General features: G+C 40.7%; 1 protein-coding gene across 3 annotated transcripts in view; it reads right to left on the bottom strand.

Moving 5' to 3' along the window:
- Nucleotides 1–4,545: 4,545 nt before the first annotated feature.
- The window catches only part of LOC124554729, a 284,948-nt gene continuing 264,126 nt past the window's right edge, over nt 4,546–25,367 (bottom strand). For all 3 annotated transcript variants that reach the window (XM_047128375.1, XM_047128377.1, XM_047128376.1), the window contains exons 21-23: nt 6,839–8,455; nt 4,973–5,125; nt 4,546–4,871 (exon numbers count right to left, since the gene is read on the bottom strand). In XM_047128375.1, the coding sequence (XP_046984331.1) occupies nt 4,717–4,871; nt 4,973–5,125; nt 6,839–8,455 (1,925 nt within the window). In that variant the 3' untranslated portion in view covers nt 4,546–4,716. The remainder of the gene's footprint in view (nt 4,872–4,972; nt 5,126–6,838; nt 8,456–25,367) is intronic.

Genomic DNA, 25,367 nt, shown 5'->3' with positions numbered 1-25,367 from the left:
CTTCCTGGTGCAGCCTCAGTGGCTCAGCCACTTCTTGTGCTGTTTACTTCCAGTTGTCCCTTTTAACTGGTCGCCCACCTATAAGTGTGCTTTACACTATTAAGGTCAAAATTACACTCGGCACCTTGCTTGGTTACCTTCCAACCAGGCCAACATCTTGTTTTGGCCACACAGACACCTCCCAGTATGACCTTGGGGCCATTTTCATGCACAAATACATGGGCGGTTCCGAGCTTACCCTATTGCATAATCTTTTTTTAAAAAAAAAACACTGAATCAGGCACAAGTGATACTCACAGATACAAAAAGAAGCCCTTGCTATTGTGTAGGCACACCAAAAATCCAAAGTTTTTCTACGTGGTTTTAAGTTTCATTTGATTACTGATCATAAACCACTGGATTCTCTTCACAATCCCTTGGAGAAAGCAATCGATCACCTGCAACGTTGGGCTCTGTTTTTGCCACTCTATGAAACTAATTTCCAACCCACAGTCCAACACGCTAATGCAGATGCTTTTTCTCGATTGCCAATTGGGCACAATCTGACTTGATTAGGATGAACTGTTGTGTTTCCATTTAGACGTTGATACCCAAACACTGGATGGTTTTCTCATTACCAGTTCTTAGATTCTGGCAGCTGTCACTGTGGCCGATTCGATCTTACATTAGGTTGTTCAGTTAGCCCACCATGGCTGGCTGAATAAACCACCGGGATGAGTGTCCGATCCTTTGCATAGTTAATATGCTCTCCATTACTGTCTCTCAGTTCTTGATAATGTTACTGTTGGCTATTGAAGAGTCAGTGCCCAGGGTGGTGATTCCACCCGCATTGTAGCGGGATGTCATGTGACTTCTCCACCTCGACCATATGGGTGTTTCTCACATAAAACTGCTGGCTCGCCAGTGTGTGTTTTGGCCAGGTATTGACAATGAGACCACATGTGTTGTGACAGCCTGCCCACAGTGCACCAACCAAGTGACACAACAGGCCTCTCTTTCCCTGTGGCCTGCCGCCCAATGCCCCTGAGAGCATAGTCACGCTGATTTCTTAAGTCCATTCTTAACTCCTTTTAGCTTGTAGTAGTGGATGCTTTCTCAGAATTTTCTTATGTGGTGTGTTTCACATCCACATCCAAGAGCCTCTCAAAGATTTTTTCCTCTTGTAGAAAAAAAAAATTCATCGTATGGTTGCTGCTCCAGCCAAGTACAAAATTTTAAAGATTTTTTTTCCTTAGAACGATTGTCAAATACACTTGTGACAGACAACAGCCCACAATTTGTGCCTAAAGATTTTTGTAGAAAGAGTGGCATCTGGCATGTTATGACCCGTCCAATGGATAGGTGAACAGGGTGTATACATGGACAAGGAAAAAAAAATTCCCGGATTTTTCCCAGATTTCCCAGTTAAAAATACACTTTCTCCCAGATGAAAATACACTTTTTCCGTGTTAAGTTACAGTATACTCTTCCTCGGCACTGTAAAACTCATCAGTCCTACGGTTTTATATGCTGCAGTAGAATTTCCCGGCACTTTAGAAAACGAAACTTAGAGGGGGGAATACACGTTTTGAAAGACCTTTGATGTGCAGCAACATGTATGCTGCATATTTTCATATTACGAAGGTATAAATTTGAATTCCACCAAACACCGCATATTACTTTCCGAAACATTGAAATCGAGATTGCGATGCGCTTTTGTAAGACAGTCATAGCTCCTGTCACGTGATCTCGCCAGCTGATGGCAGCATAGGACACATGATGTAGTGAGCCAATAGCAAGATCACTCTTAAGTAGCACGAACACACAAATAAGAAAAGTTAATGGTTTAAATTAATATACACAGCATTCACACATAATATTGGTCTCGAAGATTAATAAGCTGGAAGAGAAGTTAAGCTTCCACATATAATGTTGATCTTTCTTGCACGTGTTACACTTTAAGATACATCACACAAATGTGCCAGTAAAACGACGTAAATGTCTGATCTTTTCGGCTCGAAATTCTTCTAAATGGTCGTCCTCAAAGAGTTGATTTTTAAATGAGAGTCAAACGCTTTGCGATTTAAGAAGTTCATTGTACATTCTCGCACATAGTTCATCCTGCGTAAAAGGAAATCTGCTTTGAATGTAGCGCTTTTCAAACCACCATTCGCAATATTTTCCCGCGACCTGTTAGAAATAGGTTCGTTTCAGCAGCTGCAAGAGAGCGCCAAATAACAGGTGTCACCGCGCTTGCGCAGCTATGACGACGCAGGAAGCCCATATGTTCGTACGTGAAAAAGATTAAAAGATCTTACGTATGGCATGAAAGAAACAAGACATCAGATGATACTTCAAGAGCGTCGGAATTTCGTGGACAACGCATAATTCGGCTTAAAATGCACATTCGTATGTAAATTTTCTTGGAGTACCAGTATTGTATTATCTCATGTTTGGTTCTTTATTATGGCATAATGCCACACGTGCACTTGAAAGGCAGCGAACAGTTGAAACTAGCCAATAGTGTGAAATTAAACACTTCCTTTCAAATAAATTGACTGCCTCAGCAGAAAAGATTAACTTTAAGCCAAATCTCTTTACCATAGTCCGCAGCTCGTGGTTGTGCAGTAGCGTTCTCGCTTCCCGCGCCCGGTTTCGATTCCTGGCGGGGTCAGGGATTTTCTCTGCCTCGTGATGACTGGGTGTTGTGTGCTGTCCTTAGTTAGGTTTCAGTAGTTCTAAGTTCTGGGGGACTGATGACCATAGATGTGAAGTCCCATAGTGCTCAGAGCCATTTGAATCTTTACCAAACCAGCAAAAATAACTTCATTGTTCTGTCAGAAAGATGGAAATAAAATCTGAAACTAATAACATATTTTAGCCTTCCGTAATTATGCGAACATATTTTAATTCATTTGATAGCTCCCGGCCACAAAAATCTGTTTTGTTATCATTTAACATGAGACCAATAAACGAAGAGGAAACAACAAAATCACTGAACGTAAACACAGGTCACATGGACGCTCCCCACCTCAACTCAGACAGCTCTGTGCATCAGCCCCAGATTTACTATATTTCCGAACCGAGGTAATATTAAGTAGTGGCGCCTAGCCACACTTCTGTACCCAGAAGCGGGAGAAAACCGACTCAACTACGCATGCCAAAGAACCCGCCTGCAACAGCTCAAACGAATCTAATTTAAACAGTTGTCACGTCACGCTCATCGGAGGCAGTTTGTTGTTATGAAGCATTGCATAGTCTTCCTAAAGCCTTTGACACTTTCCTGTTGGCAGATGCTTGTATTAGCACTGTTTTGTTGTTGTATACCGTGCATTTTCTTTGCTACTTAAGTTTTATTTTCGTTTTCTTTTTTCTCTCGTTCATGTTTTGTTGCTGCAGTATTATTCTGCAGTAGCGGGATACAGTAATATCCTTTGTTAGAGTATTGGTTCTTACCCGTTAAAATCACAAAAATTTAACTGAAAACTAAAACAATGAAAAATTCCCGGAATTCTAAACAATTCCCAGGTTTTTCCCGGTTTTCTCCCGGATGAAAAAATTCCCGGGTTTTTCCCAGATCGTATACACCCTGGTGAAGGAGCTGGGCCACATGTCATACAGCACACCACCTGGTGCAGCAGTCGTTATCTATTGATGAAGACATGGGCAGTTCCACAATGAACAGTTTTTTTCCACGGGGGAAGGAGTGTTGTAACCATATAATGCGAGCACACACAATCAAACAGCTCCCTATACAAGTTGCTCCGCAGCCGGCCTAGAGACGCCGTCTCGTATCCCGGATAGACGGTGCAGCAAGTGCTGTACCATGTGGACAACAGCCCGATATAAGCCTGGCGCTTCGGGCTCTCGGTCTCACTTATGTTTACTTGCTTATTGTATGCTTACCTACAAGATTGTAAACTGATGTGTTCTATAGTTATAAGACTTTGTACTGTTCCATAATTCATTAACTGTTATTGTGACCTTTTCATTTGGAAGCAGAATAAAACTTGGTTGGCATTTCTTCTGACATTGTGTCTGTACAACATTACAACAGACATCAATATAAGTACAGATGGCTGACATATATCTGTTTTTTTTTTCTTCCTTAAAAAGGTACCTGTAGGTCTCATCCGTTCGGTTTTCGGAATCTCAGCAAGATCAAAGACCACCCACCCACCCACCCACCCACTCTCTCTCTCTCTCTCTCTCTCTCTCTCTCTCTCTCTCTCTCTCTCTCTCTCTCAACAAATCACGTATTTCATGTTACTTTCATGATTCATGATATTAATATAACTTCTCACATTTCAGTCAAGGTTTAATGGTTTGCTAATCTGGTCTGACATGTGTCAAGCAAGCTAATTTTCAGCTGAAAATACAGATTTACATTTACACTTAGAACACTCATTGTCTACCAAAATAACACTGTAGTCATTGTACTGAAAGTATAAGTAACACAAATCTGGTATCATTCTTCATTAAAGTATTTTCTCCCAACTATTTGGAAATCTAATCTTCTACAGAGGAAAAACAATAACATATATTAATTCACAAATGAAATTAAAATTTAACAAAATAAATAAAGGTAAGTTTAATGTATTTACAAAAATGAATATCCTATAGTACGATACGAAATTACAGAATGTACAATAAGGCAGAATCATGAAATATGTTCTGCAGGTCCCTGAGCACATGAATAATCATTCCTAACTCAAGAATGTTATTTAAAATAAAATGTTATTTAGAGTCTGAGATATTTTTTGTTGACTGAACACTGTCTTGTTTCGTCAGGCCATTAACAAGATTAAGTATTTTTATAATTTTCTTCATACGCCGTTGAATATCTGTAGGTCTCATCTTCTCACTTTCATCCATACATTTAGATTCTAGGTCTGAAAAAAAAAAAAAAATTATTTCAAACAATGTATAATGTTAAATTATAAAATATGTCTTTCAATTTCATGACATCAAGTAATATTAATCTTCTAGTCACCTTTCACTTGCTCTTCAGCAGCATCAAGCACTTGCATAAGTTTTTTGTGCTCCTCAGCAATGTGATATGCAAGATTTTTACGACACACATCAGTTTCAATTAGTGCCTCAGGTTGTGGTCCTGTCGCTGGGACATGCTGATGACGTTCTGAATCTGCATCAGATAAAAAAGTAGTAATACTCAGTGGAGGAGGCGAAGGAGGAGGAGGAGGGAGTGAGAATGGAGGTGGTTTATGCATGGGTGGGGTATGAGGCAGGCGTCACAACACTTCAATATATGTTGGCTCTACATAAACCACTACTCAGTGAATATAGTTCACAAACTTACTTTTTTATTTCAATGATGTGCATGGAAAAATAATCCCCTGTATGTTGCATATGTAGCCTAAATTGCGAAATTTAATTAAGATACATGTATATAATTTATGTAGTTGGATGCCCTCAAATGTACAGAATCTGTCATTTAGCACTTGTATTACACTTTGCTTAAAGAATACTTTATTCTTTTCCATTTTTAAGAGATTCTGAAATCTGTTGGCCAAGCAAGAGTATCAAAAATGAATACTATATTACATGTATTCTAAGTACTATGCAAAGTAGTTTAAAACTGTAACCAATTTATGGTTAATAGAGTAAGGGCTACCATTCACATTGTAGAATCTCTACAAATCTGTGTCCTACATATGAAAATAATTACTAAGTGAAAAGTCATTAGTCAGCTATTTTCGAATTATAATTTTAACAAGCAAATAAATGTATACAACCAGACGCAATATTTCTCTTTAGTTAATATTTATAGTTTTGTAGCTGTTGTACACTTCCTTTACTAATGGATTGTTTTTGATGTTTTGTTTTTGTGTTATGCTATCCCTATTGTGACAATATTACATACCATTCATTACATTGATCAAGAAGTAGGATGTTGCCTGTTACAGCAAAACATATTTGTAATAGGGAACTACTGCATCTATTATAAAGCAAATATGATAAATTAAGCAAAATTGTACAGAGAAACAAATACAAAATATGCACTGATGAGAAAAAGATGGAGGATCAGTGTTTAACATCCAGTCTGCAATTATGACATTAAAGACTGAGTATGAGCTCAGATTAAACATGGAGCAGGGGAGGGGGGGGGGGGGGGGCACAGGAAACAGGTTTTGAGAATTGCACCATTCACCTTATGTTATTTAGAGAAATTACAGAAAACCTAAACATGGGCAGCCCGAGTGCAGCTCGGTTCATAACTGTTTAAAACATTGCCTTCTAGCATATTAACAGTGGAAACTTCACAACAGATTAAAACCATGTGCCAAACCAGCATTTCAATTCTGAAGCTCATATTTTGCATCCAATGCTTTTACTGACAGCTATCCACGCACGACTCGTGCACTGCCCTCAAAGCTTCAATTCTGCCAGTACCCAACTCTTATTTTCCACAGTTCACGGAAGGTCTCCCACATATCTTGCAGTGGTGACGGCCGGTCACAAGTTGTGCCAGGTAGTTCAATCAGTAAGAGCACTGGCTGAAAAAGTCAAGGTTTGAGGTTCAAGATCCTCTTCAACACACAGTTTTAATCGGTGAGGAACCTCAAAACAGTGCACACTCTCCTGGTAAGTTAAATATTCATCCTTTAAATTAAAATTCATTTCAGCTAGCTGTCCAGGATGAAAACATCTCTCTGGTCAGTGCAACATTTTAAGTTACTTTCTTATTATAGAAGCTGAAAACTGAGGGATATGCAGTATTAACAAAGAGACCAACAAGTGATGGCCTACAGATGAAATAGTGTTTTGTGCCGAGGCAAAGTAATACATCAACCTGCCACAGAAAAAAACACTATTCAGAAAGATTCTGAAAACTTACCTGAACTGCAGAGGCTCTCTTCCATGCTATCTGCCAATTGCAGTATCTGAGCAGCATCCATTGGCAGTTGCAAGTCGGACGTTTCAGACGATTTTACTCTGTCATGGACAGGCTCTACGTCTCGTAAAACCAAATCCTCAAAGATTACGGGAGCTGCATTTATATTCACTGGGTTCATTTCTTTAATACACTGTTCAGAAGTCTGATTTAAAATATTTGAAACAATTGCATCTCTAGCATTATCCATAACTGCTTCATATTGTACAGTACCGTAATTATTTACAGACACTTTATTTCCTCTCGGAGAAGCTAGATGTGGAGGAGGTCCTAATGGGTTACTATTGTTCCGCACTAGCTCCAGTCCAGAGGGACCACAACTGTCAGACTCTATGCTGTGAACTGTCTCTTCCAGCATGGCCAATTCCGATTCGAAATCTGGATCGCTACTTAAATTTTCTTGGCACGAAACTGATTCCGATCCAGTTTTTAATGCATTTAATATACGATCAAAAGAATCTGGTGAGTCATTTCCTGCATCATCTCCATTTTCATTTGCCATTTCTGTTTGAGCATTGTTCAATCCAGACAAGTCAGTATTGATACTGGTGTAAGAATCCTGCTCTCTACATTGTGATTCAGAACCTGTATTAGCACTTTTTGTCGTATTGTGAGAACCTTCTCTCAACACAGTGTTTTCAGAAGATGCCTTGTCTTTAAGAAGGGTATCTGTAGTTCCATCATTGTGATTCTTTATAGTCTGTTGAGTTGCTTCAAATTTCCTCTGTGGTACGGACTTTGTAACACCCTGCTCCTTTATTTCTTTTGCAGTCACGTTAAGTTGGGTCTTACGAATCTGAACACCAGCTTTATTCCTTACTGCCTGCATTGTCCCATCATGTATATCTTTCATTGCATGCACAAGACTATCATGTTTCTTCTTTGCACACTCACTTCTTCCCACATGAAAAGCTGCATCAGATCCATTCCTATCTGACTGCACTGGCTCATCAATGTCACTCCATTTATTTTGCAATGTTGGTTTGTCATTTCCTGCCTGCAACACCACAACAGATTTTCCTTTTTCTGTTTCCATAGAAACACCAGGTACATTCTCTACCAGCTGTACAGTTATTTTGGGGTCAGTTTTTATTGTTCTCACTCTCATTCCACGTTCACTACTCAGTACTTGCTGAGCTGTACTGCATTCATCCACTCCTATTTGGACACTTGTGCCCATTTTCTGTTCTACCAATGTCAACGGTCTGCTAACAGAGGTAGATTTAGTCTCTGTTTCTAGCAGAGTGCAATTATTGCCCATATCAAGACTACTGATGGCAGTACATTTTTTATCTTCTGTTTTTTTAATCAGACCAGTAGAGCTTTTGTCATGTGTTTTGGCTTTATCAACCTGTTTCAAATCTTCTGACACTGAACATTCATCCCTGTCTGGATTGCATTTTTCAGCTGAATGGCTACAATTTTCTGAAAGACCTTTATTTTCACCACATGTTTCACACAGACTTTTTAGTCCCACATTTTCACTCTTGCCATCATTCAAAAGTGGCTCCTCTTCTTCAGATAAGAAATCCTGCACTGTCTGGCTGAGGACCTCATAATCTGCAACCACAAATGATATATTATTACATGAAGAAACAGAATATTTGGAACAACTGAAATTTGCTTGTAGAATGGTGAACCTGCAACAATTTGTGGCTTACTTCTTAAATAAATGAACCATATTTCTGTAACTCTTGACACTTCACATAGAAAAAGAAATCTAAATACTATCAATATTTTTTACATGTAAAAGCAACTGTTTGTCCTTATACAGGAAAAGGAGGAGATGTCAGTGGTCTTGCCGATGGAAAACATAATAATCATCGTTTAAAAAAACTTCTTGTCAAAATCTCCATTAAGCTTAATGAATTTGGGTCAGAAACAGTCAGGCTGTTTTTATTCCTTAGAAGACAGATTTGTTTCTGACTTTGTTGAATACATATTTAGAACAAAGATATCTTCATCATTTGAGAAAAATGTTTTTCATTCAAGCTATTCTTCAAGAATAGGACACAGAAGAGTCGCATGGAGTCAAATCTTCGAAATAGGCTGGATGGGGAACTATCTTTCAGTGCAGTTCTGAATACTTTCACAATGGCTAGTAAGTATGTTGATACATTTCACATCTCTAATCTGCAGTTTTGATTGTAGTTTTATCTCTGGTATGTAAAAAGCTCTGTAGTCATAATATGTCAAGCAGTTAGCTGTCAGAGCTGAAGATAGCAACTGATGCTTTTGCTTATGTGACACAGCAGACTCAAGAATAGCAGCAGATCACATTAAAATGACTACTGGAGGAGTGATGCCTTGATGGATGAGGAAACTCATATATTTTCAGTTGGTATGGATTCAGGCAAAGAGTAACCATCATCAATATATGGCTCTCAGGTCTGCTGCTGATTCACATGAAATCAACATCAGGTAGTGATTACTAGTTACTGCTGGAAAGTAACAACTGCCAATGTACACACGGCATCTTCTTACAGAGGCCTGATCCAAAAAGCCACACGTGTGACCATGTTATTTCTAGATGGATAGTGGAAGTGTGTCTAGAGCTCCCTATTGGGAACGGAGTTGTCACATTCCATCCATGCTTCAGGTCACTGAGGCTCGTGGCAAGTGTTGACGTGGCTGGGAGTATTTATCTACTTCCTCTTCCTTTTCCATAATACTCACTTCAATTTTCTTCCCATTGTATAACCCTTCTATAAATCCCTTCCAACTTTCGACTTTCCCTTCTTTGCTTAGGAAGGCTCTTGATACTAATACAGCCACTTTTCTTTTCCCTTATGGTTTTAATTCTCCTCTATAGGGACATGCATGCTTTTAAAGCTTTGCACTCTCCTTCAGCTTCATTATTTTGCACTTTCTGTCAATACCACTTCTCTCTATCTGAAACAGTATAGTGTCACCAGGTCTCTTCAATGCAACCTCTTTTCATGATTCTTGCACCAAGTGCCCACAATGGTTAAATTGTGCTTTGTGCAAAATGCTACCAGGTGGCTTCCTCTTTCGTGTCTTTTGTTCGGTGCATGTTGTCCCACAACTTTTCCTTGTCCTACAATTAAATTGTAGTCCCCCCCCCCCCCCCCCAAAAAAATCACAATTAAATGAACATCTCTGTTAACAAACTGAATAATTTCTGTCACCACATCACACTTTCTTTCAGCCACTTCACAGCCTACAGAGTCAGTAGGCATACATATACTTTCAGTACTGTGATCAGTCTTGTGATTATCTTGGCTGTGACTAGGTGTTCACTATGCTTTGTGCTGCTCTTCCTGCTACCCTTCTTCACTAATACCCACTGTACCCAACTTCAGCCTATCAAAACACCTTTCCAAGTTCTCTAACCTACTTAACAACTAAAGACATCTAATTTTCCATGCTCTGACCCATAGAACACCAGATTAGTTTTCTCTGATGATAGCACCCTACAAAATAATAATAGCATTGAACCAAAATGCTGCTGCTATTAATTGATGTTGTTGGATTGCTGTAGAATATACAGTAGCAATAGACCTATTCAGCTCTATGACCATTTTCAGGCTATCTACAGGCAAATACACTTTGTTAACAGTTTTAAAATTATAACTAATAACAATTTTGTTTGATTGTGTGTTGGTACTTACATCCATACTGTTGTCATGGTACCGTTGCTGTCTTATAATCTAATTTCTGCATAAGGAACTTCAATTGCAGCCCGATTTTATTTTTTATTCATTTAATTTTCACTTACATTGATAAAAGACCTCAGCTGACATTTCTCAACAACAGGACTCATAAATCAAAATTAAATTAAACGATTAAAAAATAAAATTAGGCTGCAACTGAAGTACCTTATGCAGCAATTAAATTATTAGACAGCAACAGCACCTTGATGCAATATGGATGCAAGTACCAACACACAACCAAACAAAATTGTAATTAGTTATAATTTTAAAACTGTTAACAAAGTGTATTTGCCTGCAAATAGCATGAAGGTGGCCAACGAGCAGAAATAGGCATACTGCTAGTGTATATTCTACAGCAACAAACAGCATCAATTATAGAATTATTCTGGTTCAACACTATTATTACACTGTCATTACAAGACATGTGTATGGGGGACTATTTTATCTACGGAGTATTTCACTGAAGAGGACACCGTCATCAATAACTCATACAGTGGAGCTATATGTCCTCTGGTAATATAACAACTGTAGCTTCCTATTGCTTTAAGCTGCACCACATGACCAACGTAGCAAGGTCATGTCGGTTAATATTGAAAGTCCAAAAAAATCAGACACCCCTCTCTATGATTAGGCATGTAAGCACATTGTGGTATGGATTGTGTGAGGGGAAGGGTGTAGGGAACGTCAGGATTATACAAATAGTGAATCACACTTTATCAGAGAGGTTTTGTTGGCCAGACAAGCTCTGTGGTTAACAAACTCTACAAGCCAAAAAAAAGACAAGATGTGTTCATACACATACACACCATCAATGGATATGTAAATGATTAGAAATATAAGTCTATGACAGGTACTACTGCCACCAGCATTCACTAGTGTTGTTACCAAACTCGGTACGGTGTATAAGAGATGAGAACAGAGTCGGATGTTGAGTGATCACTGTGAAGGACATGGAGATAACTTGTACTTGTGAGAGACAGCATTATCACCACCTGACTGAGTTTGAAAGGGGCCTCATTGTGGATCTTCACTGGTTGGTTTGTCAAATCATGAAACACCCAGATTTGTGGTGCATTTGGAAGTGTTGGTGCTGCAGTGTCTGACTGCACAGAAACATGAGGGCAGGCATACTCGCATAGTCGTCGTCAAGGTTCCGGATGACCACAAGGGAGGATCGCAATATTGTGCAGCAAGCACATCACAATTTCTTCACATCTGCACCTGACATGCAGGAACAAGTAATGGATTAACATTCTGTGTCATCCTGCACCATTAGCTGGAGACTAGCAGCTGCCAGACAAGAAAATTACCATCCCATGTGTAGGATGCCATTAATATCACAACAAAAACGGCTGCATTTGGAGTAGTGCCATGACTAAGAAGAATGGACTGCTGATGAATGGTATCACATTCTGCTCACCAATGAATTGTATGGCAAGAACCTGGGGAGAAGTCCCTTTCTTCCAAAGATTTGGATACACACGGTGGTGCTATTCCTGGCATCACAATGTGGGGAGACATCAAGTACAACTTCATCTCATGGCTGGTAGTGATCCAGGGAGTGCTTAATGGCACAACAGTATGTCAATGACATCGTGTGTCCTCATGTGCTAGACCCATCTCTATGAGCTGTCTGTGTGATGCTGGGATGCTTCCGTGGCCAGCAAGATCACCTAATCTGTCCCCAACAGAACACGTGTTGCACCAGTGCCAGTATCCTGGATATCAAAGACCAGTTATAACAGTTGCAGGCCGGCTCGCCTCAGGAGAGGATAGAATAGCTTTATGACACTTCCCAACTGAATCAGTGCATGTATCCAAGTTAGAGTGATGCAACGTCGTACTGATAAGTGGGCTTGTAGTGCTAAGTTCTTTGTAAATCTGACTCCCTTTTGTGATCACCGAAGTAACATCAAACACCCTCTCAACTTATGAAGTTTCATTGCATCTCCTCCTCTCCCATCTGAGTGTTTCACTTTATTCGTCAGGCAGTATGATTTTAAATTTTAAAAATATCAAGAACTTTGAGAGACTTAACCTTTAAGTCCCTTGCATGTAGCAACTAGGTAAGCTTTTTATAAAAAAATTATACCCAGGAATGATGTATATTTTTTAAAAGTTGTGAGCATATTCCTTACGCTCAATTAAGACAAACTAAAAACATCACATGAATGGTTAAAAAAGACACAGGCACTTTACAATAAAATTTCAAACTATTACTTCTTCCCCATTTTTCCAGCCGATTAGTTGTTGGCTCAACTGACCTGTGGATACTGGAAAATGGACAAAAGAAAATCTATATTATCTGACTCAAGTGTAAGAAAGCTTGTTGTATAGCTCCTTCCAGCACACTAAAGTTATTAAGAGTCTAATGATATCTCACAAACCCACAATGAAAACAATCAGGAAGAACCCTGGATTCTAAGATACGGACAGGGCAGTAGCTGATCATGTGATCCAATGCCTTTCCTGCACCTTGTGAGGACCACAATACGATACCTATTTTATTTTAGTTATTTACCAGGGTCCGTGCAAGCAAAAGCTATTTGGTCATGAAATGAATCAGTACGTAGTTCATAGAAAGCTGACTAGAAAATTTATGAACAATTAATTAAAGAATTAATAAAAGATGAAAAACAGAGTACACAAATAAATAACACATTAACACAGAAAAGTTATCATCTACTGTGAGGAACTCCTGTACAGAATATAAATAATCTGTACAAAGGAAACCTTTCAACTTGGACATGAATACATGGTGTTTGTCACTTGTTTTTACTTCCGGAAATAAGACCTGTAGAATAGTGCACACCTTTATGTTAAATTTTTAAGGAAGTGTTATCCAAGTGAATATCATTTTTCTGGCATGTTCCCTGAACAAATGTTGCAATTTCTTCTGAATGAGTCTATAATGGCAACAGCAATTCTCATGATGGAATATACACTCCTGGAAATTGAAATAAGAACACCGTGAATTCATTGTCCCAGGAAGGGGAAACTTTATTGACACATTCCTGGGGTCAGATACATCACATGATCACACTGACAGAACCACAGGCACATAGACACAGGCAACAGAGCATGCACAATGTCGGCACTAGTACAGTGTATATCCACCATTCGCAGCAATGCAGGCTGCTATTCTCCCATGGAGACGATCGTAGAGATGCTGGATGTAGTCCTGTGGAACGGCTTGCCATGCCATTTCCACCTGGCGCCTCAGTTGGACCAGCGTTCGTGCTGGACGTGCAGACCGCGTGAGACGACGCTTCATCCAGTCCCAAACATGCTCAATGGGGGACAGATCCGGAGATCTTGCTGACCAGGGTAGTTGACTTACACCTTCTAGAGCACGTTGGGTGGCACGGGATACATGCGGACGTGCATTGTCCTGTTGGAACAGCAAGTTCCCTTGCCGGTCTAGGAATGGTTGAACGATGGGTTCGATGACGATTTGGATGTACCGTGCACTATTCAGTGTCCCCTCGACGATCACCAGTGGTGTACGGCCAGTGTAGGAGATCTCTCCGCACACCATGATGCCGGGTGTTGGCCCTGTGTGCCTCGGTCGTATGCAGTCCTGATTGTGGCGCTCACCTGCACGGCGCCAAACACGCATACGACCATCATTGGCACCAAGGCAGAAGCGACTCTCATCGCTGAAGACAACACGTCTCCATTCGTCCCTCCATTCACGCCTGTCGCGACACCACTGGAGGCGGGCTGCACGATGTTGGGGCGTGTGGGGAAGACGGCCTAAAGGTGTGCGGGACCGTAGCCCAGCTTCATGGAGACGGTTGCGAATGGTCCTCGCCGATACCCCAGGAGCAACAGTGTCCCTAATTTGCTGGGAAGTGGCGGTGCGGTCCCCTACGGCACTGCGTAGGATCCTACGGTCTTGGCGTGCATCCGTGCGTCGCTGCGGTCCGGTCCCAGGTCGACGGGCACGTGCACCTTCCGCCGACCACTGGCGACAACATCGATGTACTGAGGAGACCTCACGCCCCACGTGTTGAGCAATTCGGCGGTACGTCCACCCGGCCTCCCGCATGCCCACTATACGCCCTCGCTCAAAGTCCGTCAACTGCACATACGGTTCACGTCCACGCTGTCGCGGCATGCTACCAGTGTTAAAGACTGCGATGGAGCTCCGTATGCCATGGCAAACTGGCTGACACTGACGGCGGCGGTGCACAAATGCTGCGCAGCTAGCGCCATTCGACGGCCAACACCGCGGTTCCTGGTGTGTCCGCTGTGCCGTGCGTGTGATCATTGCTTGTACAGCCCTCTCGCAGTGTCCGGAGCAAGTATGGTGGGTCTGACACACCGGCGTCAATGTGTTCTTTTTTCCATTTCCAGGAGTGTATGTACAGGGATAACAGAGTTAGAATTCTGAAATACTCAAACAACAGCCTACATGAAGATTATAAACTGACACCGTAGATCAGTCTGGAATTAGAATATTCTCGGTGAGTGAACCCTGCTGCCCAAAAATATAACTCCATATGAGATAACAGAGTGAATGTGAGCAAAGTAGACAAGCCTTTGTGTTTCAGTATCAGAGGCTGTGGAGGTCATTCTTATAGCGATGATAGCAACATTCAGTTTCTGCACAAGATCTTAATACTCCCAAAATAGCCTTTCATCTCTACTCTAGTCTTAAGAATTTGTAACAGTTGATTTCACTGACTGGCCACCTTCAGACAGCAAAACTTTGCTTTTACAAGAGCTCCATGTCAAAAATTATATGCATTGCATTTTGTACAGTTAGGCATTTATCTGTTCTCTGAAAGCCATGTGCTAGTTTTACTGGCTATCCTATTAACTACATCACTTGTATTACATTACACATCTTTCACAATAACATTTCTGTCATCTGCAAAATGAACAAGTAGTATCAGATCATTGATTTATAAAAGTAATAGATTGAGAACAGAGCCTGTAGCACTCCCCTTGTGTTGACACTAGAGGGCAACCTTCTGCTTCCTCCTTTCCGCATATGAAGTGAACAACTGCAAACCTTTTCCCCTTAATTCCATAATGTTCCAACTTCTGCAAAAGTATTGTATGATCATCACAATTTTTTTATGTCAAATCAATGAAAACAGCCACTGCCCTCAACCTATCACTTAGCCCTCCTTGTGCTTCATGCACAAAAGAATAAACGGCATTTTCTATGGATACTCCTTTCCTGAAGCCAAACTGGGAGTCTTACATAAAATTATGTATACCAAGATGTGCCACTACTCTCCTATACATTGGTTTCTCAAAAACTCTGGTAGCAAAGAAATTGGCCAGTAATGGTCTACAATATTACTTTTGTCCTGTTCATAACATGGTTTCACTAACGAGTATTTCAGGAAACAGACAACACCTGAAACATACATTGTCCAATCAGTACCGAGCTAAAGTATGGTGCACTGGTATTCTTTATTCTACTTGAAATTTCATTATACCCATGGAAATTATTACCCTTTAATGGTCCAATAATTTATTTAACTCCATCTTTGCTTGTTTCTCGCAGCTAAGAAGTGATTATTAAATATTTTGCACAATGCTGGTGGATCACAAACAATTTCATTCTCAAGTAAGAGAAGTGTAATATGTTTAGCATCCATATTCTGCCTTGATACTTGCTCTTTCACAACTGACCATATAGTTTTAATTTTATTCTGTGAGTTTTCTATTCTCTTGAAGTAATGTGTTGTTTCAACCTGTTTGATGACATTCCTCAGCATTTTGCAGTATTATCTGTTGCAAAATTCTATAACTCAGCTCTGTCTGTATTTCATATTCTGATACAGCTCCTGTTTCCTCCTACATGATACTCTAATGCCTGCTTTGACATGTATGTCATTTCCACGTTTAAGGAGGGCAGTTAAAATGGCTTCTTTTCACAAGACATGAAATTGTCCTGCTTCATATATAAAGATAAAAGCAATGACAGGACTATTAGACTATTTCTGATGAACTGCCACGACATGATTGAATGGACTTGGTTGTATCCTATGAGCCACAAACAATGGTGAATCTTGCTGTCAGATATATAGAGGGTGGCAGTAAATTTCATAACTGGTAGAACTTAAGTTCTAACTCCTCTCCTCAGCAAACACCTGATGGTAAGCTGGATCATAGCTTGTGGTGGTGGTAGAATAATAAATAGTTTCACACTCAGGATATGAACACAAGGGAGCAGGTGCACGAATCCTGCACCACCATTCATGGCAAGGTCCTAGTGGAGGTGGTTTGCCGTTGCCTTTCTCCGATCTATTATGATGTGTTATGTGTGTATCTGTGTTGTGTGTATGACTGTGATGAGTCTTTGTACAGTGTAGTGATGGGTTTGTGTTGTTATGGATGAAGGAAGGGAGAGGATAAAACCCTGTGCTCGCACATTGCCTCCTCCTTGCGAATAGCACCAAGGTGACCACACTGAGCTCAATGACCCCATCTGATGGACAGATCACCATTAACAGTGTCACAGACCCTTGCTTCATGACACATTACATTGAGGTATGGAAATTAATACAGGACATTGGCGCAAAGACTGATGATTACAAAGTTCGTGCCAAATTCTGATAGTAACTTGACTGAAATGTTTCACCAGCCAAGACAATGTCTCCTTTACTTGATGAACACCATTACTTATCCAACTTTGATTCAATCAGGAACCGTTGTGCACAGTGATTGTAGACAATAAGGAAGGAAAAGCACACAGCAGTCAGTTGCAATCCCATTAGTTTTTATTATTCTTGCAAATCTAGATTTTGGCTATTAATAGCCATCTGATGAAATCACTAACAGAGCACTTTCCACTCTTGGCATAATTCATCTGATGGTCTCCAGTGCAACAAAATGCAATGAAATGATGTGTGTTCAGGAATTCTTGCCACCATCTCTTCTTGCTAGCCTTAACAAAAAGGCTTTATGCCCTCACTATGTGAAAAATATGACATTATCTGCAAATGGTCTGCTTTTGATTCTTCACAGTGCCACATGACTGACCCTGATAGCGGTGCAGCACTTTTCACCTTCTCCAAGGGACAGGCTGCCATCTAAGCTGTCCCGAATATTAGAGTATGAATGCATCAGCACGACAGTCGATTGTGTATTTCTACATTCAAACACTATATGTGGGGAGTACACTGACCAGTTTGCCTTGATGAGCAACTATGTGGGCAAGTTTCTTACAAGCACGCTCTGTCTGATAAGCTTCTTCAGAATGGGAAATGGTCTCTGGGATGAAGGACAATGTCAGCTTCACAGTGGGCAGTGTGGGCAAGGACAAGTGAGCACAGCAACAAATCAATAGCAGAGAACGATCCTGTTGCATTAGTGAAGTGTGTGCTCTGCCTGCGTGCAGCATACATGAATGTGGTGATGATAAGAAGCCCTCAGAAACCTGACCCTGGAGCAAGTGATGGTTGGACACTTCATGACAGTATTTGTTGATAGTTTTTGCATCATAGAAACTTTCTTCTCACATACTTGTTTTGCTAAATAGTTAAAACATGTAGGAAACACAGGTTGTTTTTGAATATGAACTTTGTTGGTGTCAAGAAACAGAACTTATCTTCTGTATTTTCATTATTTCAATGACTGACTTACATTCTTGAGTCAAAATTTGATGATCACCAACAGTACCTGCACTTACTTGGTGCTGTAAATAAAATTTTTGCACTATTAGCAGTTTCACAAGTCTCACGGCAGCTTTACTACTACATGAAGTTTGTGATCTACAATCAATTGTTGTTCGAAACAACAGTAACATTCACAAATATCGTACTAAACAGAAGAATGACTTACACTATTGATCATTCAGCCATACCGTGGCACAAAAATGAGTGAGGTATTCAGTCATAAAAATTATTGATCACTTACCCAGAGATTTGAAGAATTTAATAGATAAAAAAGTTGATTTCAAACACAAACTGAAATCTGGAAACTCCTTCTACACTGTAGAAGAATTTCTTAATGTGCTCATGTTCAAAACAATCTGTGTGCTTTTTTTTGTGTACATTAATGACCTCTCGCCTGTTACATTGCCAGATGCTAAGTCTGTTCTGTTTGCAGATGATACAAACATAATGAGAATGATGTCAGAAGTAGGAGATATAAATACACACATTAAAAAAAAAAAGTTTTGCATCACCCAATTTCCCAGAACTCCAGAAGATAGACGTTGACTGTGGATACTCTGTCACAGATACAAACCCTTTGACTGTTCTGAGATGTCACTAAACCCGCCCACAGATGTAAGCAACCATGCGTGAGCAACACCTATTAGATGGAGGGGTGGGGCAGGGGGGGGAGGGGTCTGACAGCCGATCAGTTCCAGTCATTCCACCAGCTCGTGTTGTCTGCAGTTCAACCATGCCTAGATACTCTATACCGCGGTTTGATCGTGTCCGCATTACTACTTTGTGCCAGGAAGGGCTCTCAACAAGGGAAGTTCCAGGCATCTCGGAGTGATCCAAAGCGATGTTGTTCGGACATGGAGAAGATACACAGAGACACAGGAAATGTCAATGACATGCCTTGCTCAGGCCGCAGAAGGGCTACCACTGCAGTGGACGACTGCTACCTACGAATTATGGCTCATAGGAACCCTGACAGCAATGCCACCTTCTTGAATAATGCTTTTTGTGCAGCCACAGGACATTGTGTTACGACGAACTGTGCCCAATAGGCTGCATGATGCGCAACTTCACTCCCGACACCCATGGCGAGGCCCATCTTTGCAACCACGACAACATGCAGCGCAGTGCAGATGGGCCAACAACATGCTCAATGGACCACTCAGGATTGGCATCACATTCTCTTCACCGAGTGCAACCATTGGCAGCATACTGGCGAGGCATTTGTCTTAATGGACGACAATTCGTGCCCCCATCATGCACATCTTGTGAATGACTTCCTCCAGGATAACGACATCACTCGACTAGAGTGGCCAGCATGTTCTCCAGACATGAACCTTATTGAACATGTCTGGGATAGATTGAAAAGGGCTGTTTATGGACAACGTGACCCACCAATCACTCTGAGGCATCTACGCCTTTCAGGGAGCAAAAACGAGTGACAAGAATCATTTGTGGTGTAAGTTCCAGAATATCATGCAGAACCTGTTCAAGGAACTTTGTATTCTAACCACTGCTTCTCAGTATATTTCTTCCTTAATGAAATTTGTTGCACATAATATATCTCTATTTCCAACCAATAGCTCAATACATAGTATCAGTACTAAAAATAAGAACAATCTACATAAAGACCTAAAATCACTTACCTTGGTCCAAAAAGGGGTCCAATATTCAGGAACGTACATTTTCAATAAATTGCCAGCAACCGTTAAAACCCTGGTTTCAGTTAAAGCATAGTTTAAACAGAGTTTGAAAGACTTTTTGATAGCCAACTACTTTTACTCTATAGATGAATATCTTAATAGAGACTGTGAACCCAGCTTAAATAAAAATATCTGTTAGATTTCTGTTTTTACAGCACTTGGTCACAACAGTCAAGATTAGGTATTTTGTGTACGACAAATTTATTAATAGTTCTTAACAATGGTTCATTCTGACAGCTTGTTAATTCTGTAAATATTAGCTGTTGCAGTTTACTGCATTGTATTCACCTAGTTCAACAATTTCCTGACAAATGACCAGGGTAGTAAGTATTATATTAAAATGTTTTATGTTATACTTTCTGTCATCTTCTACACCCACGAGAATCATCTCATTTTTTGGGTCTAGGAATGAAAACCGAATCTAATCTAATCAGTAATGCTATTTTGTGTATATATATATATTTATCTGTGTGTGTGTGTGTGTGTGGGGGGGGGGGGGGGGGGGAGGGAGGGGAGAGGGAGAGGGAGAGAGGGAGAGAGGGGGAGGGAGAGAGGGGGAGGGAGGGAGGGAGAGAGAGAGAGAGAGAGAGAGAGAGAGAGAGAGAGAGAGAGTTAAGAATGTAGCACTATTTGGAGAGTGGGGGGGAGGGGGGGGGGGGAGATCTGAGAGTTGCTTTAGATTCATGTAAATGGTTAGTATGTAGCCATATTTTTCACAGAGAAAGGCATCATAAATGTAAACTAACAGACTTTTTCAACATCATAGGGAGACACTGCAATTATGATCCAATGAACATGCAAATTACTAACTGATTGCACTTTGCACAAGTAGCCTGTCCCTTACACGTAATGGTTCTGTGTCCATAGTGCTCACACTTGAAACATCACACACTATTAATGATGTCAGTAGACATCCTGAAGTTAATGAAATGTGCAGTTAAGTGTTTGAGCAAAGCCAGCAGTTTAAATATCAGTATAAATATGGCTATATTCTCGAGCTTGCCACAGCCACTGTTATTTGTACTCATCACAAGCTATGCCTCAACTTTCTCCTTCATTCTTTGAAATTTCACTACATGAATGGAGAAAGTGTACTTTTAGAAGGCGACACTTTCTTTTTCATTATGGCTCATCAGTCTTCTGCCTGATTTGATGTGGCCTATCACAAATTGCTCTCCTGTGCCAACCACTTCACCTCACAGTAGCACTTGCAAACTTCCTCAATTATTTGTTGCATATATTTCAATCTCTGTCTACCCCTATTGTTTTATGTTATTCTCTGATATCTTACACATGTCCCATCATCTTGTCCCTTCCCCTTGTCAATATTTCCCCCATGTTTCTCTCCTCACTGATTCTGCAGAGAACCTCATTTCTCATCAGTCCACTTACTTTTCAACATCCTTCTAGAGCACCACATCTCAAATGTTTCAATTCTCTTTTCTTGTTTTCCCACAGTCCAAGATTCACTTCCACACGACACTACACTACAAAAGTACATTCTCAGAAATTTCTTTCTCAAATTAAGGCCAATGTTTGATACAAGTACCCTTTTTTTGTCCAGGAATGCCCTCTTTGCCTGTGCTGGTCTGTTTTCTTATGCCCTCCACCACATATCTGCATTATTTTATTTCCTAGGTACCAGAATTCCTTCACTTCATCTGCTTTGTAGCCCCCCATTTTGATGTTGAGTTTATTGCTAACCTCATATCTACTACTCCTCATTACTTGTCTTCTTCTATTTACCTTCAAGCCATAGTGAGAACTCGATAGACTGTTCATTCCATTTAGGAAGTCCTGCAAATCTTCTTTATTGTCACTGAGCATAACAATAAGCAAATCTTATACACCTTTTCACCCTGAATTTTAATCCTTCTCCTGACAATTTCTTTTATTTCCACCATTGCTTCTTTGATGTACAGATTGAACAGTTGGGGCGAATGGCTAAATCCTTGTCTCACACGCTCTCTAATCCAAGCAATTCATTTCTGGTCTTTCTTTCTTATTTTTCTCTCTTGCTTGCTGTGCATGTTGTATATTACCTGTCTTTCTCTTGACCTTACACATATTTTCCTGAGAATTTCAAACATCTTTCACCACTTTACACTGTCGAAAGCTTTAACTAGGTCGATAAATCCTATGAACAAGTTGATTTTATTTTATTTATTTTTAAATTTTGCTTCCATTATCAAGTGCAATGTCACAACTGCCTCTCTGGTGTCTACACCTTTCCTAATGCTGAACTGACTTTCTGAACAGATCCTTAATTTGCTTTTCTTTTTCCTGAATATTATTCTTGTTTTTGATATTTTTCCAAAAATCCAATGATCTGTGCCCTGTCTCATTGATTTTGCAAACTAGCTTGAATAGTTGTCACTTCCCCCCAATTACTTTAGAAATTCCAAAAGAATGTTGTCTATGCCTTCTGCCTTATTTGCTCAATAGTCTTCCAAAACATTGTTACACTTTGACTCTGATGCATGATATCCCATGAACTACGTATCAAATCTCATTTCTTCTTGATTGCACCATTAGGTGGTGGTAGTAGTAGTAGTAGTAGTAGTAGTAGTAGTAGTTTTTGTGATGGTGGTGGTGGCGGCGGCGGCGGCCTACAGGTGCTCAGTGGCAATGTTATCAGCACCCTTACAAGTATTTAAGGAAACAAAGAAAGGGAAAAGAGTTAAAAAGGTGGGCACAATCACTCACTCTTACATTTGCTCACTCACTCCTACCTCACTTGCATAGACACACACAATTACTACATATCACATGCCGCAAAACAAAGGAGATATACTGAAAGGTACTACACCTGGGATGAAAATAGAAGTAAAACAAAAGAGGAAATAACAACAATGGCACAGGGAAATGTGACTGGCTTACCACTTACAAAAAAAAAAAAAACCATGGGTGAGCCAGTAACCATGTGAACACATTAAGAATATCTCCCTTAAAGTTTTGGAAACAAGTTGGACAGACCACAAAACCTTAAAACTTTAACCACATTCATTTCAGTGTCACTTAAAATACAGGGCAGATCTGTTGGCAATTCGGTCATTGCCCTCGGGTCCAAAAATAAAACACAGTCCAGTTAGATGTAGCACACAGTGATCTGTACACTGCATGCACCTGACAGTGGAGGGTCCTCTCACCGGAGCGAGAAGCCATGTGTAAGACAACTGTGGCATATGCGAAGATTAATGAGGAAAACATCATCCCATATTCGTGGCTGGAAGGTGGCATGTGACGGCTGTGTAGTGGGTTTCATATGAAGCAGCTTATTATCTGTCACTTCCAGTCACTTGTCTTCCCATCAACGCATGGCTCTGTACCTCAGCAACAAGGTGATTGCACACTGAAATAACTGAGCGTCACAACATGACTCCTTGCTTGCTATATCCACCTTCTCATTCCCCACAATACCCATGTGCCCTGGTACCCAGCAGAAAGACACCTCCTTCCTCAGCTGTTGTAGTTGGAAGAGGGCATCCTGGATATTCTGGACTACTTTATCTGTGGGTACAAGTACTGTAGAGAGTGAAGGGCACTCAGAGAATCAGTACTGACAAGGACTGTAGCACTCCAATCACATCTCACCTGTTCCAGTGCCTGCCAAGATCGCATATAATTCTATGTTGAGGAAAGAAAGTCTTAAGGCAGTCAGACCTCGAGGACATGATTAGGAAACACAACAGAGAAACTAATTGAGTTCCCCCATATGGACCCATGTGTAAATACAGCTGTGGAGTTGTGGTGCTCAGTTAAAATATCATAAAATAATGTATTAAAAACATATGCAGGACTGCAATCTCTACTGTACTGCACCAAATCTAAAATTATTCTGGGACCTCTGCAGTGACCTGCGTGGCAGATGGTTAAAGCCCTGGATTTGGGGTTGTGTGTGCTCCACATCAAGAGACTCCAGCACATGCTGCACATGTGTCCCAAATGGTATTGTTGCTCATTTATGATTGGAGAAAAGGCATTCCAGAAATGGGCGAGCAACAGTATGATTTGCATGTTTAGTTGGAGCTATGAGGAACTTATATACCTTGATGCACTATGAGGAGTTTCCGTCACATGGTAAGTGTCAGTTCCCTGGCCTCGGCACGGACACTGGGTATGGGGCTGGTCCTGTAAGCCCCACTGGCTGACCTAACCCCCTATGATGGAAAAAGTCAATAATGTTCAGGTAGGAAGGCCTCGCTGACCCATACAGTGTGCACCCATGGTCGAGGCATGGACACATGAAAGCCCTTTAAAACTTGAGCAGACACACCCTGTCTGTTTCCCAAGATCAGTGGCTAAGGCATTTTATGATATTTAATGCCTTCTGGGTTTTGGCTTTCAAGTCTCACAGGTGTGGTAACCACAACAATTTGGAGCCAAAAATGAGGCCCAGAAACCTCACTGAGTCTTTAAAATGTAGAATGGTATCCCTCAAATGCAAGTCAGGTAAATTAAAAATACAATGAGACTGATTAAAATGAACAAACAAACTTATCTTGAGAAAACTGAAAACCTGTCTTCACAGCCCACTCCTCTAAACTCAGCACTGTAAGCTGCAACGGATGAGTTGCTGTTGCAGCACTGGAGGAGAAACAGAAAAGCGCAAAATCATCCACAAATAAGGAGCACTGTACCATAGACGTGATACTGTTTATGGCTATGGCAAAGAGGGTAACACTTATAACACTTCCCTGAGGGACACCATTCTCGTGCTCAAAATGATCTGACAGTGTGTCACCAACGTGGGACCTAATAAAACACTTAGATAGGAAAGATCGTATGAAGATGGGGAAGTGGCCATGAAAATCCTGTTGATGAAGTTGCTCTAGAATACTGTGACTCCAAGTAGTATTGTACACCTTACTTATGTCGAAGAAAACACTGAGACAGTGATGTTGACATATGAAAGTTTGCTGAATAGCTGCCTCTAGCACGATCAGGTTGTCAACAGTGTATCAAAATCTACAGAATCCACACTGAGAGTAGCTAAGGAGTTGCCTGGTCTCTAACAACCAGACCAGACAATGGTTAATCATTTGCACCAGTGTCTTTCCTACACAGCTTGCTAAAGCGATACTCCGGAACATGTGCGGTCCACTCCTAGTTTGAGGGGAGGTATCAAAATTTCCTCTCCCCACGAGTCTGAGAAATGATCTGTATGCCATAGCAGTTTAAAACATTCAAGGATTTCCTTTGACACTGCCGGCAAATGTTGAAGCATGCAATACTGTTTTTGGTTAGGACTGGGTACAGTATCATGAGTCTCTGGCAGTGCCAATTCCAGCAAGCACATGGAGAAAGGGCACTACCAAGACTCAGAATTGTGGGATCTGGAGTGAAACTTGCTCCTCTCTGCAGTCGCACAGTAGTGATGAAACATTGTATAACCTGGCTGGCATTGGCTGCACCCATCTCCATCTGCCATCATCTGAGCAATGTCTCTGGGCATTGC

This window comes from Schistocerca americana, chromosome X, assembly GCF_021461395.2.
Source record: "Schistocerca americana isolate TAMUIC-IGC-003095 chromosome X, iqSchAmer2.1, whole genome shotgun sequence".
In the NCBI taxonomy this organism is placed as follows: Eukaryota; Metazoa; Arthropoda; class Insecta; order Orthoptera; family Acrididae; genus Schistocerca; species Schistocerca americana.
This window is presented reverse-complemented; position numbering and strand designations above follow the sequence as displayed.